Source organism: Arvicanthis niloticus, chromosome 3, assembly GCF_011762505.2.
Source record: "Arvicanthis niloticus isolate mArvNil1 chromosome 3, mArvNil1.pat.X, whole genome shotgun sequence".
Classification (NCBI taxonomy): domain Eukaryota; kingdom Metazoa; phylum Chordata; class Mammalia; order Rodentia; family Muridae; genus Arvicanthis; species Arvicanthis niloticus.
The window spans coordinates 134218221-134235172 of record NC_047660.1 but is presented as its reverse complement, the minus strand read 5'-3'; the positions used below and the strand labels follow the sequence as shown (position 1 = coordinate 134235172).

General features: G+C 39.6%; 1 protein-coding gene across 2 annotated transcripts in view; it reads right to left on the bottom strand.

Annotated features, from left to right (window-relative positions):
* The window catches only part of Hibch (3-hydroxyisobutyryl-CoA hydrolase), a 66327-nt gene that overhangs the window by 41071 nt on the left and 8304 nt on the right, over positions 1 to 16952 (bottom strand). For both annotated transcript variants that reach the window (XM_034499177.2, XM_076931935.1), the window contains exons 3-6: positions 13180 to 13317; positions 11528 to 11612; positions 6955 to 7035; positions 4532 to 4584 (exon numbers count right to left, since the gene is read on the bottom strand). In XM_034499177.2, the coding sequence (XP_034355068.1) occupies positions 4532 to 4584; positions 6955 to 7035; positions 11528 to 11612; positions 13180 to 13317 (357 nt within the window). The remainder of the gene's footprint in view (positions 1 to 4531; positions 4585 to 6954; positions 7036 to 11527; positions 11613 to 13179; positions 13318 to 16952) is intronic.

The window sequence follows — 16952 nt, the reverse complement described above, 5'->3', positions numbered from 1 at the left end:
GGCAAAAGGCAGAGGCTGACAAGCATGGCATCTGCGAAGGATCAGGTTTTTCAGGCTGGAAGATCCCCAGACACATGCTAACAGGATCTACAGGATGATCAAGCTTGGACTAGGTATTGATGAGGATGATCCCACTGTAGATGAAGGTGTGCCCGCCCCGGAAGGAGATGCTGGCATATCATGAATGGAAGTGAACCAAGCTTCACCAGAAGACTCACGTGTTCACCCGCGGTCATCCTGATAAGACATGTTTCAGGATTTTTTGTTGACTTTTGTGCCATAAAAATTAAGAGGAAGATAAAGTTTCTTTTTACTTGTGGTACTGTGATACTCCAGGCTTATTTCAACAGGTTGGAATACCATGTGCTATATGATGTAACACAACCTATTGTTAACTTTGCAATCTGAAGCACTGAGCTGTCAAGCTGGATCTGGAGTCACCAAACTCCTCTAAGATATATCTTCACTTTTTAAAGGATTTAAAAAAAAATGTTAGGATGGCTTGAGTTTAATCTTCTAGAATCCACTTTTTAAAACTCTCATCCCGTGCAGATAATCCTGCATGTACTAGTGTAAGAAGTAAGAACAAAAGCTGACACAACTTGACAGGAATTCCCCACATGGCTTGTCTTCCAAGGACTATACTTCCCTAGGTCTTGAAACACAGCAAGACTTGTGAATAGAGATTCGGTAGTGGGTCACATTCTGCTTTAAACTGAGATTAAATTAAAAAAAAAAAAAATCCACACACACACACAAAAAAAAAAAAAAAAAAAAAAAAAAAACCCTAATGACCAAAATCAAAACAAAGAATCACTAACCATCCGCTCTTCTTAAGTCTTAATTGCCTCAAGTTATTCTCGGTTTTCCACAGGGTTGGTAAAATTAAATAAGCAAGAAGGCCACTGGCCTAGACTGTCACTGTCCTCTGAGATCTCATATAACTGACTAACAAAATGCAGTCTTAGCACTGAAAGTCAATGACTGTAACTTAGGAAAATGTTTCTGTGACTTAACAACTGAGCTTCAGCTGCTGCGTGTGTTCCATTGAGAAGACCAACCTGGAGTAATGCAAAGTTTTCTTTGCTATTTGTTCAGCCTAGGGATGCTGGCTGCTTAAGCTGCCTGTCAAACTTCTCAGCCTCTTCTGACTGAGTACTGTCCCACCCACAGACTGGCAGCTTAAAAGAGAATCTGATACCCTCTTCTGGCTTCCATAGGCACTAGGCATGCATATGACTCACAGGTATACATAGAGACAAAAACACTTATACATATAAAACTTTTAAACAGTGTAGCCAATGCGGGCCCATACATGGAACCCCAACAACATTCAGGAGACTGAGACAAGAGATTGCAAGTTTACAGTGTACGACTCATGCATGCCATGGCCCATGAGGAGGCCAGAGGACAAGGTTAGGCATTGGTCCTCACCTTTTACCTTGTTTGAGACAGTCTTTTTGCTGTCTGCCACTGCAGATTCCAGGTTACCTGGCCTTCCTTGGAACTTCTGGGACTACCTTGTTGGTTTTAAGTGGGTTTTGAACTCAGGTACACATACATGTACAGCAAGCACCTTTACCCAGTGAGTCACCTCTCCATTCCCACACTCAATTCGTATTGCTCTCAAAATGGAAGTCAGCTCTACTGCATTATATTTGAGTCACTAGTCATTCTTCCTTAAAGTTATTGGCCCTTTCCACCCTTTCATCTGAGCCTGCTGCCTGTCTGCCGGCCTGCCTGTCTACTGATGGGTTTCCTTCCTGAGGCCCCATTTTCCTGTATGCTTTGGGCATGCCTGCTGTTTTTGTTCTCTGGTTTCTCCCAGTTCTCTTTACATCGCAGGGCAGTTCTTGACACTTCAGATAACTGTTACAGGTGTGTGGTTCCTTCCACTTCCACTTGCTTTTTTTTTTTTTTTTTTTTTTTTTTTTTTTTTTTTTTTTTTTAAATAACAGGACCACACCATATAGCCCAGTCCAGTTTTTTTCTTTTCATGATTCCCCTACCTCAGTCTCCTGGATGCTACAGTTACAAGCCTGTGCCACCAGCACTAACACAGCTTTTAAGTTCCCAATTCAGTGCTGTCTTAACAAAGCACAACCAAACATGCTAAGATACTAATATCTGCCCTCGAGGATCAAGATATAGACTGCCTTCTAAAAAGATGGTTTTTTTTTTTTTTAGATGTATGTCTCTTTGTGTGTGTGTGTGTGTTTGTGTGTGTTGCCTGCATGTATGTATGTGTACTAGATGTGTATGTGTGTGTTGCCTACATATATGATGTGTACTAGATGTGTGTGTGTATGTGTGTGTGTGTGTGTTGCCTACATATATGATGTGTACTAGATGTGTGTGTGTGTATGTGTGTGTGTGTGTTGCCTACATATATGATGTGTACTAGATGTGTGTGTGTGTGTGTGTTGCCTACATATATGATGTGTACTAGATGTGTGTGTGTATGTGTGTGTGTGTGTGTGTTGCCTACATATATGATGTGTACTAGATGTGTGCCTGACACCTATGGAAGTCAGAGGGGGTCAGATCCACTGGAACTGGAGTTATAAATACCTATGGGCCACCATGTGGGGTTGTCAGCCATTACTTCAAAAAGTCATAAAAAGCAGTTGCTGAAAGCTACTTTAGTGGGTAAAGACCCTGGCTACCAAAGTCTGGGGACCTGACCTCAATGTCAGGATCCACATGGTGGAAGGAGAGAACCACGTCCCACACACTGTCCTCTGTCCTCCCCTCTCACCTTGCCCCTCTCCCCAAACATAAATAGATGTTTTTACAGGTGGCCTTGTCATACCCACGATACCTTTCCAGGGTCAGTTCAATCGACAGTCTTTTGCACGCAGCCCCTTCTCTGACCTACAGCTCCAGTCTGACCCCTCTTTTGGCAAAGACTAGAATTGTTACGTTCAGCAGCAGACAATCACTTGTTCTGTGATTATTTCCTGTATTCTCCAGTTTCATAGCAAGTTATTGAAAGGATATCATAGTCTTCATAATAGCATAAACACCAAATAACACATCTGTCAACTGACAGAAACTTCCCCGTTGTATTTAAGAAACCACCAAACTGGGTCTGGTGGCATATACCTATAATCCAAACACTTGGAAGTTAAAAGCAAGTGAACTGAAACACCAAGACACCCAAGGTGCAGAGCAAGACTATCTCAAAAGAGAAAATAACATTCCAGGACTTCCACGAATGTGTAATGTTACAGAGCAGAAACAAGTCAGCAAGCCACCTCCACACTATCGAAGGTTGAACATATTTTTTCCCAACACTACTGGAAGCCCTGCTAATGTGTAAGTAGGAGAGGGGGCAAAAGAACAGATGGTGGTGTATACCTGCAATTCCAGCCAGCACTTGGGATGGAGACACAGGCCTACACACACACACAAACACACACACACACACACACACACACACACGTAAATAAATAACTGTTTAAAACTAAAATAAGTTTCTGTTGCTTAAAAAAGTTTGCTAACTACATAGATTAAAATAGATTATAGCATGATCTATTGAAGGCTGACAAGTTCATGGCTGGCTTGAGATACATATCAAAGCCCTGCCTCAAAAAACATGGGATAAGAATGAAGTTCAGTGGTAGAACATTTGCTTAGAGTATGTATGATCCTGAGTTCAGTGTCCAATACTCCAAAAGAGGGGAAGGTTTCACATGTAAACAAAAGAGTGAAAGCACAGCTGGGGCAGGGGCTCAGGGGGCAAAGCCTTTACATGCAGGCATGACAACATGTAAGACTACCCAGAACTCACAGAAAGCCACATATCTGCAACCTAAGAGGAGGAGACAGGAGCAAAACCAGGAGAATCTCTGAAATTTGCAGGCCAAGTGGCCTGACACACACAGCAGAAAGACAACAAGAAGCTTGGCTCAAAGAAGGCAGAGGTGAAGGCTGATAAACAAGGCTGACCTCTGACCTCTACCCATGTACCATGGCACATGCATGCCCATATATGCTCTTATATGTTAGCCCCATACAGCATACACACACACACACACACACACACATGCAAATAAGTGTTTAAAACTAAAATAAGTTTCTGTTGCCTAAAAAAAGTTTGCTAACTACATAGATTAAAGTAGATTATAGCATAATTAAGAACATAAAAAATATTCTTGCCGGGCAGTGGTGGTGCACGCCTTTAATCCCAGCACTTGGGAGTCAGAGGCAGGTGGATTTCTGAGTTCGAGGCCAGCCTGGTCTACAGAGTGAGTTCCAGGACATTCAGGGCTATACAGAAAAAACCTGTATCGAAAAACCAAAAAAAAAAAAAAAAAAAAGAAAGAAAGAAAAAAAATATTCTTTTGGGTTAAAGAGTCTAAAGTACTCCAGTGTATTTAACATCCTAAATCTTCCAAAATCTGAAACTGAAATGAACATATATTCCAGCCAGCTGCATTATATTACATTCACTGTATCACTTTTATGAAATAATCATTATTTTAATACAACTTATTCTTACAATGAAAATAACAAAAGGTCCACTTACACCACCCATTGTGATTCCATCAATAAGGGCAACATACGGTTTCAGACAAGACGCTAGAAGAAAGAGAGCTTTGGTTAGAATACCTAAAGCACATCATCTTTCCAAAAGTCATTCTATGTGTACCCTAGTTTCCTTAGATAAAGTTTAAAGAAATATGGAGACTATTACATGGTTTGTAATATAAATGATATTTAACATCAAGTCACATACAATCATGGTAAAAATACTGGTTATCATTTACCAGCTCAGTTTTATGTCAGAAACAAATGCAAGTTTTGTGTTATTTTTAAGAAAAATAACTAACATCTACCTTATAGGCCACATACCAAGCTGTGCTTTAAAGAACATGTCTGCTTTCTATACAGTGATAGCATCTGGAGACACACAGACAAGTACATGGTAGAAGAACAAAGAGTGGGAGGGATCAGACCCAGACTCCAGTCTCACTTTACTATTAAGTGAAGAGGCAACTCAACAGGCACTGGGTGACAGACGTGTGAGTTATATGTGACACACACATTAGAGAAGAGTGTTTCATATATATCATACATAAATGTGTCTTCATCTGTAAGATAACATATGTCCTCAGATACCTGTTTGAAAAAATTCCACTAATCACATAAACGTTTACTGTCTCTATTTCCTTTTATAGGATTTCTTCTCAGAAAGGTCACAGACTTACAGTACAAGGCTTTTGTCCCAGTTTACTAACAACACCTGATGAAGGTAAAGGAAGTATCTTGTGTCTGTATGGATATGGCATCTGTTAATAATAAAACTGATGGCCTATAGCTTAAGCAGGAAATAGAAGGTGGGATATCTGGGAGGCAGAAAGAATTCTGGGAGAGTGCCCAGCACAGGAGATTTGCCTGGAATTATGTCATGAGATGAGCATATGGCACCTGGGCACGGGTAACCAGCCACGTGGCACAATGTAGAGTAGATTATATGAATCATTTTAAGTTGTGATCTAATCTGAGACTAGGCTAGCTATATGGCCAGGGTATCTGTAACTATATTTTGAGTCTGAGTCTTATTTCTGGGAGTACAGGGCTGGAAGAAGAACCAGACTTAACTTCTACTGGTGAAGGCCAAGACAAACCTGTATTCTGACCCATCTGGAAATTTCCAATGTATTCTCAGACAAAGCACAGCTCAAACTTCACACTCACAAGGTCTGTATGTGAAGTTCTTTAGAAGCTACAGAAGAAATTATTGATTGTGGCAGAGATATAGATACACAGCCCACATCGACTACTACAGACATGCATATTTGAAATATAAACCATTAGGCAATAACTATTGCAGGACATGGAGGCAGAGTCTGCCAAATTCCTTGTTGACTATAATATCACAATGTATAGAATTTTTACCTTTTGACTTTCACTATATATACCATTCCTCCATTTATACTTTTAATATTTTACCAAATACTATCTTTATATTACCTAAATGTTTTCTATTTTTTTTATTTCATGAAAAAAATGAGTACTTATTAGCTACATGGAACTATTTCTATTAAAATTTTAATTTATCAATGTTGGAGATAGGTTTTAATGCTTTGATTCAAATGTGAATCTGTGTGTCCAAACAATGAAGGTTCTTGTCCCCAATTGATTTTTGATTGATCAATAAATATGTCAGTGACCAATAGCTGGTCACTGTATAAAAAGAGTATTCTGGGAAATTTTAGAAACAAAGTTATATAACATATCCATTCCATATTTGTTTCTAAATAAACCAACAATTAGTCACTAGAATACAAAACACAAGGGCACAACCATCTCTATCAGTAAAAACTAGAAAGTGCTTCTTAAGCATAAATGTAGATAGATGGTATAGGAATGCTGGCCATAACGAAGACAGTACAGAAGTGCACGAGTCAACACCAAGTCTGAAAACCACAAAAGGGGCTGAACCGAAATTTTAGAAATGTATTGTTCTTATAACATTATGTAAAACCAGAATATTGCTACCATGTCTAGACTTATGGATACAAATGTTATATTAATTTAACTTTTCAAAACATGTTTGGCTAAAGTAAATGTCACTTCACTTGCATAGAAACCTAGAACTCTGACTCTTAAAGAAATCTCTACTCCAGAGTTCACGGAGAAATAGAAAATGGTACTTTATTTTTGTTTAGAAACCCGGGACCTAAGTTTTCTGGCCTTCTGAAAACGCTAACTAAATGATCAAGAATCCATATTTTCACAATGGTTTTAGACAAACAGAATTTAGAATAGCTCATGAATATTAAAATATAATTATTCTATAACAAGGAAAATAATGTTATCACTATGATCACCATGTAATAATGAATATTTCCATAAAGAGTACCTATTAGTTGCATTTTAACAGACTACAGTGCCATCACATCTCTTGATTCCATGTTCAAAGCTCAGAACAGATCACACACATACCAATGGCATTGTTCAGGATATATTCTTCTCTGAATAAATCTTGACTCAAATTCTGTCCGGTTTTTTTAGCTTCTGAGAGTGCTAAGGAAGAAAAGAGAAGAAAATGAAGGCAAGAACAATTACAAATCATAAAGACAGCTTCCAGTCAATACAGTCTCGGACGTTAAAAACCTTATAATCATTAAGTGCTCAAAATGGGGAACTTTCAGCTTTAATGTTTAAAGTTACCCATGTTGGTTGGTGACGCTACCCTTTGGCAGAGACCCATGATCCAACATCAAATTTTAAAAGAAAAATTCTTCTTTCACTTATTGTAAGTACATACACATGCACACACATATACACACCTGATTTTTCACCCACAGTTCCTGGCTTCTTAAGTCTCTCTTCAAGGTAGGTCACAAACACTAAAACCTCTCTACTCAAAGCAGGTCACAGTCTCTGCTCTTTCCCTCCCACTACTTAGAGCTGGTCATAGAGACATTCTGACCTGGATCAGAAGACTCATTTGAAGAGTCCTATTCCAGACCTCAGAGGGAAGAACGAGCAGAGAAAGCAGTGTCCCACTTGGTTTACTTGCATTAGCTTAGACCTATTCACCAATCACATTTCCTGAATCTTCTTCTAAGTTTAACTCATGCTTAAATAATGAAGTCTTCAGAAAATCCAAAGGCTCCAGAACAATTAGAGATAATTTATTAAGAGAATATATCCAGAACAATGTCATTGGTTTATGTTTTACTCTGAGCTCTGAAATCCGAGATTCAATAGATCAACATGAGGAGGTCCCACACAGGCAAAAGAGCATAGAAATTCCACAGCCACTTCCCCATACCTTATCCTATCCCTGTATCATTTAAAAGAGGACAGTACATGGAAGTATCACTCCAAATTCTGTAGCCACTGTAACATACTAACTGACCCAGGCACCAAAATCTACAGATGCCCAACTTTCTCAAAGGAGATGGCATCATACACTCTGAGTCTCTTCTAGGTGATCTATAACACCTAACATAAACTGTTGCCACATGGTATCAAGGAGACAATGAGAAGAAAAAAAGGTTGTACCTATTTGGTAGAAATATTGTTTTTCCCAAATATTTCTCAACTACAGTGAGTTGAATCCATAAGGCAGAATGTCAGACACCAGTGGCCAACTATACTCTCCTAAGAAAGATCTGTTGTAGGCTCAGTCTGGTTTATGCAATAAAAAGGTGGAGATGTGGAGAGCTTTTGGGGCTGCCTGGCAGGAATCTATCATTGGCCAAAGACAAGGAAATGGGCTACTTGGAAGCAATTTGACATTGGGCTGTAACAAAGAAGTAATTTCAGGCAGAAATCTAAATCCTAGGCTAGAACAAAGAAGTACTTATAGGCAGAAATCTAAATCTTTTTTTTTTTCCCCTTGGTTTTTCGAGACAGGGTTTCTCTGTGTAGCCCTGGCTGTCCTAGAACTCACTCTGAAGACCAGGCTGGCCTCGAACTCAGAAATCTGCCTGCCTCTGCCTCCCAAGTGCTGGGATTAAAGGCGTGCGTCACCACTGCCCGGCTTAGAAATCTAAATCTTAAGAAGTAGGCTTCAGGCATGAAAATGACTTTGAACTAGGACTGGGAAGTATGCTCAGATATTTTGATCATCCTGAAAAGCTTGTAGAAGGAGCTAAGGTGGGAGGAGTAAAGAGAGAAAGAGGAGGAGGAAGGAGAAGAGGATGAAGAAGAGGAGGAGCTAGGAGAGAGAGGAGAATGAGAGAGGGGGACATGGAGGCTGATGTTCGATTGTCTGTAGCAGTCAAAGGTAGTTGGTATATCTAGGTTGGGTATTGGGTTACACCTCTGATTGTAAGGGTATCTTGTTATTGATCATTACCAAATATATAAGCCTTTGGATAATCTAAGCATTAGAGTCTCATCTGTACCGAGCCCTGTGCGGTTGGCAGTATAGTCTGGGCAATGCCCAGCCTTGCAGAGACAGCATGGAAGACTGGCAGGGCCATCTCTCACACTGGCATCTCGTGGGTGGCAGGGCTGGTCATTTCTAGCTGCGGTGAGCACATGGCCTCTGGCTACCAAACATGGTAGCTGAGCCAGGCAGAGCTGCAGCTTAGATGGCCTGACCAGAGGACATTTTTAAAATAATTACTACAACAAAGAGAAATAATGATCACTCCTGACTCTGTTTATTGTCATGCATGTTCTTTGATTATCTGGGTTTATTGTCTTCCTTGTTCCTGGACTATTTGCATCTATTGTATTGCTAGTTCCTCAACCTAGAACTGACCTTAATACTTGCATGTAATTTAAACAGTATAAAGGTAAAAAAGGAGGAGGAGGGATGGGATAGGGAATTAATGAGTGGGGGGATGGGGAAGGGGGATGGCATCTGAAATGTAAATAAATAAAATATCGAATAACAAAAAGAAAAAAAGAGAAAGATCTGTTGTGACTGTGCTATTATGATGCAAATGAGGGGAACTTTCCTGAAGGGAAAACCCTTATCTGTTGTCCTTTGTTGAACTAGAGGCTTACCTACCAACTCTAAGAATCTAACTTTACCCCCAAACTTTCTGAGTTCCTTCTAATTTTATTTTAAGCTAATTTTATATAAATCAACTAGTTATAGAAATTAAATTATATTCACCTTTAACGTATCTACTTATTGTAGAATTTTCTAGAACTCACATGTATTGTTTTGCACATATACAGTAGAATAATTCTGGAATTTCTACTATATTTCTAAAAAAAAACTATAAAGTTAGTCATGGGTGGTGTTTATATTAGAAACATTCTCCATATGCTCAGCTATCTGAACACTTGGCCACAGCTTGTGGGTCCTGTTTGGGGAGGGTCTGGGAATTACAATCTTGCTGAAGAAACTATGTCACTGGGGCAAAGTGTTCATAGCCTCACCCCACTTAAGATGAAGCGAAATCCAGCTCTCTCAGTGCCCTGCTCTGGCTGCCTACTACCATTCCTGCCCTGTCTTAGATTCTCCCCTGGAACCATAGGCTAAAATAAGCCCTTCCTCCTGTGAGTTGTTTTGGTAACAGGGTTTCATCCCAGAACAGTGACTCAAACTAGAACAATTCATTTTCAGGAACTGCTCACAACTCAAAGCAGCTAACCTCAATCAATGCATCAGGTGTTCCAATGTGGAGACACTGTAGCCCTACTCTAAACAAATGGCACTCACAGGGGAAATGAACAATGCTTTTTACAACATTCTTGGTACACTCATTAAGAGATAGAGCACAGGCATGTATGAAATCCAGATTTGACTCTTAGTGGGCATACAGTTGTACACATACACACACACAAACACACAATACAGACACACCACAAACACACTACACACAGGTACAGCAAACACAGGCACAGGCATATAGGTGTGCACACACATATAGGCAAAGGCATACAGGTATACACCCACAGTCAGGCACACAGACACACATGCGCCACACACACAGGTACATAATCACACATTCACACAAAGTCTCACACAGTATCTCATACACATACATACACACACACAGGTACATAGGAACATGCAAACACACAGTCTCACACACATACAGTTACAGACATACAGGTGCACACACACTCATTTTGTATCACATATGTATGTAGTCACAGGTATTCTAGCATTCATATACAGTCATAAGTACAAAGACACTCACACATACACACAGTAACACACATGCACACACAGTCACTGATGTATAATGCATACACACCCAGAGAATTCATGTTGTGGACAAAACCACAATTCAGTTAACACATCACTTTAAGCAAGTTTTCCATTATGAAACAATTTTAATTTTCAGTTATTTTAAACTGAGTGAGCATGTGAATCTGATCCTGAATCTACATGTTTTTCCTTCCTACTCATAATGCAACGGTTTACATAAACTTGTAAATCTGGTGACCAAAGGTTGTCTTTTAATACTTAAACAACAAATTCGTAAATAATTAAAAGAATACGTAAAAAGAATACACAAGGGAAAATCCCCAAGCCGTAACAACTCCATAAGAAGCAACATACTGTAAAAAAGCTTTTCAGAGGAGACAACCAGCAGTGACAACAATGAGTTCATAATTCTCATCACGAGAACAAGTATTTATCTTAGTTAAATACATAAACTATGTTGAGCAATAAAAAAGCAAATTTTCATTGATGTGTGTTTAATCACATAGCAGTATTACACAACAGACCTTAACTCCTTTCACAGAAGGTACCTGCTCTGACTTGTGAGAGGCAGGAAGTAATGGAGTCAGCACACAGCAGGTTTGGAAAACAGTAAGTTCTTCACATGGCGGTGATGCTGGTGATATCAGGGGCGGGACACATGCCACAAGAGGAGAACAAAAGATCTGAACTTCAGCACTGGACATGTGCAGCAAAACAAAAGCCCACTCAAATAGTAACTAATTCTCTATATTTTAAACTTTAACTTGTAAAGAATTGTTACCATATACCAAACAATTCTAAAAACCAAACCAAACAAAAATTATCTCAAGCATTTCTCTACTTATTACTTGTAGTGAGGAAACAGTTTATAGCGGGCAGGCGTTCTACCTTTGATGTCCCCTCCAGCACAGAAGGCCTTTCCTCCGGCTCCCTTTATGATGATCAGGAACGTGTCAGGGTCTTGTTCCCACTTCTACCCAAACATAAAAGATGACAATGGCTTTTGAGAGCATAGTAAATATAAGCTCATTTAAGATACATTCATATACATCTGTGTGTACATAGGTGGCCTTCATAAAACACATGCAGGGGAATGGGTCTCACCAATTTCATTTCATTTTCTAAGTACAGTCTGGAACATATCCCAGAAATATCTGTCAGAGCTTTAAGATAAGATAAACATATACATGCCTAATGGCACTGTGTCATATATATTTATGAGCCTAGGGAACCCGAAGAATGCTGGTATGTTGCGTACCAATAACCTTTCTTTCATGCAAGACAGGACTCTGTTATACCAAAAAAAGTTATTACATGGGTAAGTTCTTACAAAGTTTTTTAAATTTAAGGGTGATGAGAGTTTCATGATGTCAAGTAATAAAATTAGCACGATGAGAGTGTAGGGTGCAGATCAGTGGCAGAGAGATAGACCATCAATTTTCCCCCAGCTGAGGAATGTTGGGGTACAGAGATTATCATGCCCAGCCTACAGAGTTAATATGCAGAAATCCAAGTTTTTAATATATGTCTGACTTTCAGCCCTATACTTTCTAATGTCAGCAAGCATCTCACTTTACAAACCTACCTACAGATCTAGGGATGGACAGGAAATATGAAGAACAAGAGGCTGGAATGTGGTTCAGTATAATACTTGATCAGCGGGCACTGGGAGGAAGAAGACAGGAATAAGGGGTGTTAAGCAGCAGAGGAAGGAAGAGCTGGCCAAGCAATGTCAAATAGCTGGCACCCAGGGCATGGAGGTGCACACTCCAGTCCCAGCAAGGAGGAGCCACAGAGAGGAAGATTTTAAGTTTGAGTCTAGCCTGGGCTGCCTAGCTAGACTCTGTCTCAAAAACAGAAAGACAAAGTTGTCTTCAATCCAAAAGGGTATCATGAAGAAGCAGATCAGACTGGTATGTTAGGTCTCAAACCCAGGACAAATGGATAACTGAGGTGCCTATTTAACTTATGAATGAGGACCTGGCTGCCAGGTCCTCTCAGCATCCTTCAGTCCTGTTGCAGGGTATAGCTGGCATACTCTGCCCTCTAACCCAAGCTTCTCTAAGCTAGGCACTGGGCTGTTGTTCTTCCAGCTGCCCTCTCCTACAACGCAGCCATTTTGGTTACTCTGCCCATTTTTGTCTCCTCTTTACTCTGCTAGTTTCCTGGACTCTCCCAAATATCCTGCCTCTGCTCTGCTGTCCCTTTACTTACAGGTAAACCTTCCTGTCCAGCACCCCTAGGGGCAGTCATGTCCTTCCTGTTTCTTTCTTTTTTTCATTCAATACATTGATCTCTAAGAACTGTCAGCATCACTATTTAAAGGGTCAGTGAGATGAAGAAATGGCAGAACACAAAGAGAAACATGAAACAGAAGTGCTATGTGAAGAAAAAGGTGTCTCCTAAGAGAGTGGGTGGGACAGGGTCCACAGGAAAGCAACATTGGTGCTGATGCAGCAGTCCTACAGTGAAATACCGGGAATGTTCTCCTACAGTGGACTTCAGAAGGCTTGACATGATGCTTTCAGACTATTACGGACCTTTAGCTGTGGATAGATCTGCCGGATCATATTCAAACTCAGTGCGTTGAGAAACTTGGGTCTGTTGAGCGTTATAACCCCTGCACAGCCTCTCCTCTCCAGCAGGACTTCTGCAGCCTCTGTGTGCATGGACATTCTCTAAGTGAACACAGAATAACTTCATTAAGTTTCATCATACACTCACAGCAAAATACATTCCAAGTGCGTATCTCTCAAGCAATAACCAGAGGAATGGCTACCTAGAGACGCCTAACAAAGGTTTCTCAGATTAAACAGATGGAGGAGTCTCCAAGCAAACCATGCATACCTCCTAAATTTTTAATATTTTATTTCTAAGTGGATTGAATCAACTAATCTACAATATATAGCCTCTTCCAAGAGTTCCCTGGACTATGAAATACTCTTAAATCTTATAGTTTGTTACAAATTTCAAATTCTACATTAGGTGCTTAGAAAATGGAGAGAGCAAATAATCTTAGTATATAGTAGCCAATGATAACTAGAAGAAAATAGCATGTGGCCTGAGCTTTGACAGACATGGAGGGAGGTGAGAATTCTAGGTAGGACAATGGCAAGCACTAACCACAAACACAAGTCTCTGGAAATACTAAGATGGTAAACGTGACTGCAACAAAGGCTGGACAAAAAAATGCGCAATAAGAGTACACACGCAGCAAGGCCAGGTCACAAAGCTTCATGTTTGCATGTTTTGTACTGGAAAGATGCTGTCTACACACTGGCTTAGGGTCTCACACAGGACTACTCTGTCACCATTCACAGAGTTGTCTTCGATCTATAGACTGTCATGTAGAAGCAGACTGGATACACTGATGTATCTGTATGTATGGTACCCTAATGCTCTAAGAGCTTCAGCATCACTGGCTAACAAGGTCAGTGAGACTAAAAGTGGGAGGATACAATAGATATACGAGCTATGTAAAATAAACACTGTAGCTGTAAGGACATGAGTCTAACTACACAGCAGCTTTGTATGACTCAGACACACATACACAACTGCCAGGGCTCACAGCACTACCATCTCAATACCTTCCTTTATCTACAGACAATATTTTAAACCTCGCACAGTCCATGAATGAAACGGTGTGAGATTTCTGAGACCTTGTAAGAAAATGCCAAGTTAAAAAAGAGTTGTAATCTCTGTTCCTCCCTGACTTGAATTGTTCTTAGAATGTGCTTTTGTGCCTATTTCATATAATAATAGGAGTGGTTTTTATTGGGAGTTGTGCAAGAGGCACAGCAAAACAGCTTTAGAAGTAACTCATGGGATGCTACCCACTGGTTAGCACAATCATGATGTGCTTGGAGAGGCAGAGCCCTGAAGACTATGTCCCCTGAGGACCCCCTGCTGTTGTGAAGTTTTGCTCTGCTTGTTGTCTTCATGGTCATCAGATCCTTCATAATCTATAGGCTGTATGAAAACTATAAGGGGGTTTCCATCTCCTCACTGGGTAGTGTCATTGGCACTTATAATAATACTGATTGATATTTTCCAAGTATTGCTGCTGGAGCAGATTAAGGATTGAACCACCACCCTTCGAAGAAATTCAGAGATGTTGATTACCAGTAGCAAGGGCTTTCTGAGAACAGGGAATAAGGACATGGCAGCCCGACCAGTACTAGCAGACGGGCTGATGATGATGGTGATGGTTAATTTCTTGTACCCATTTTTGCCCTCGGCTTCCTGATATGTTTTTTAAAACCATTAATAAGTATGTGTGCACTCTGAGGATTTAGAATAGAAATGACTAATTGGTTGTTTTATATAAAAGTTTAGATTTATGATCTTTTAAGAATTTTTAATAAGATTAACTTTTAAGATAGATAATAAGATGAATTACCCTATCTTTGTAACCACAAATTGCTTATACTTTATGAATCTGTAACAAGTTGCTTAGACATGAATGTATGTGGGATCTTGGAAATAATAGGTTTCACCTATAATATGAAAAATGTTTAATCATGTAAGGGTATTAGGGAATGTGATATGTGTGTATTTTTATATACATGTATACTCATTGTAATCATTAACTTAAAAGAAAAATAGAATGTAACCACATTGCATTTTTTTATATTGCTTAAAAGACTGTGTTAGTATATATAAGTTGTGGGGGAAAAATAAAGTTGTTGGAGCTTGTTGAAGCCTTGCTTCATCCACCATGTGTGTGCGTGTGTGTGTGTGTGTGTGTGTGTGTGTGTGTGTGTAGGGGGTCAGGTGTGAGTGTGTGTGTGTGTGTGTGTATGTTTCCCCCCTTTTCACCAGCCCCAGAGAATTAAGTTTTGCTTCCTTGCTTTGCACCGGCCCCAGACAGTTTGTCACCATCCCCAGAGAATGAAGTTTTACTCCCTTGGAGAAAAGTCTGCTGAGTGGTTGACCTCTGATTCCAAGCCCCTCCTCAATAAACCTGACCAATCAAAGCTGGCTTTCAGCTGGTTTCTACTTTAGACAGCCATCATCTTACCCTCTATTATTCATAACAATGTTTCCATGCAAGAGTTATCTTCCTGGTTACAACTTAATTCAAGTGAACTTGAATTTACTCATATGACCTTGCTTACCACTTACAATTGCCCTTAGAATATAAATTGTCTGATGCTCTGAATATAGTTGGCTAATTTTAGGCTCCACTCTCCCGGGTTTACCCCACCAAATAGAGTGGAAACACATAACAGTATAAAATTGGAAGTCATAGGGGCTGGAGAGATGGCTCAGTGATTAAGAATGTATACTGTTCTCACACAGGAGCTGAGTTCAATTCCTCATAAGTGCCTATAACTCCAATTCCAGGGAAATCTGCCACTATGGGCACCTGAATTCACATATAGACACACACAGACACACAACACACAGACATAATTAAAAATAGTAAAATGAATCCTAAACATAAACTAAAATTGGAAGTCAGTTTAAACTTTAAAACTGCAGCTCAGTGGTGAAGGGCTTGCCGAGCATATGAGCACTCCTCAAGACCACAAGGACTTAAAAATAAGTGAATTGAAATTTTTACCCAGAATACGCCAATTGAAAACATACAGCACACATATACTTAATATCTAATAAAATCTAGAGAACTATACTTTGACAGAATTAAACACGTTTACATTTTCCTTTGTAAAATCATGTGTATATAATTCTTACGACAATTCATTGGCAGATAAACATGACAGGCACTTAGAAGATCTTTAAGAAAGCCTTTTGAATAATGAAAAGCATGCATCCTTTCAATTTGAATTTCTCACCAGATAAGTCTAGTTAACAAAATCATCCCTGTAGTAAGATATGCTTCTTCAGCAACCTGTCAAAGATGAACCATTCTGCTATCTTGTTGAGCCCCATATGTGAGAAAACACATACCATGGACACATAAACACATCCCATGGACACATAAACTCCCGCATAGCATAGCCAAGAAAAACAATGTGAAACTTTTTTAAAGACAGGTTCTTACCATGCTGCCCTTTGGCACAGTCAAGTGCCAGGCTAAAGACAAGAAGAGCTGCATCTATGTTCTGATCAGACCTTGTCACAAAGTGCTTACACAAATTAACAACAAAAAACCTTTACTGGAGAGGCTTTAGAAATACATGAGAGCTACAGGCCTTCACTAGGAATATAATGAGAATTAAATGTGCTAACACATATATGAAGTACTTAGCACTGCACCTGCATATAGTTATAGCAGGTGGCTTATTCATACTAAGGTATTCATCAAGTTCTTCGAAAGATAGAAAACTGAATAAAAATTATTTTCCTA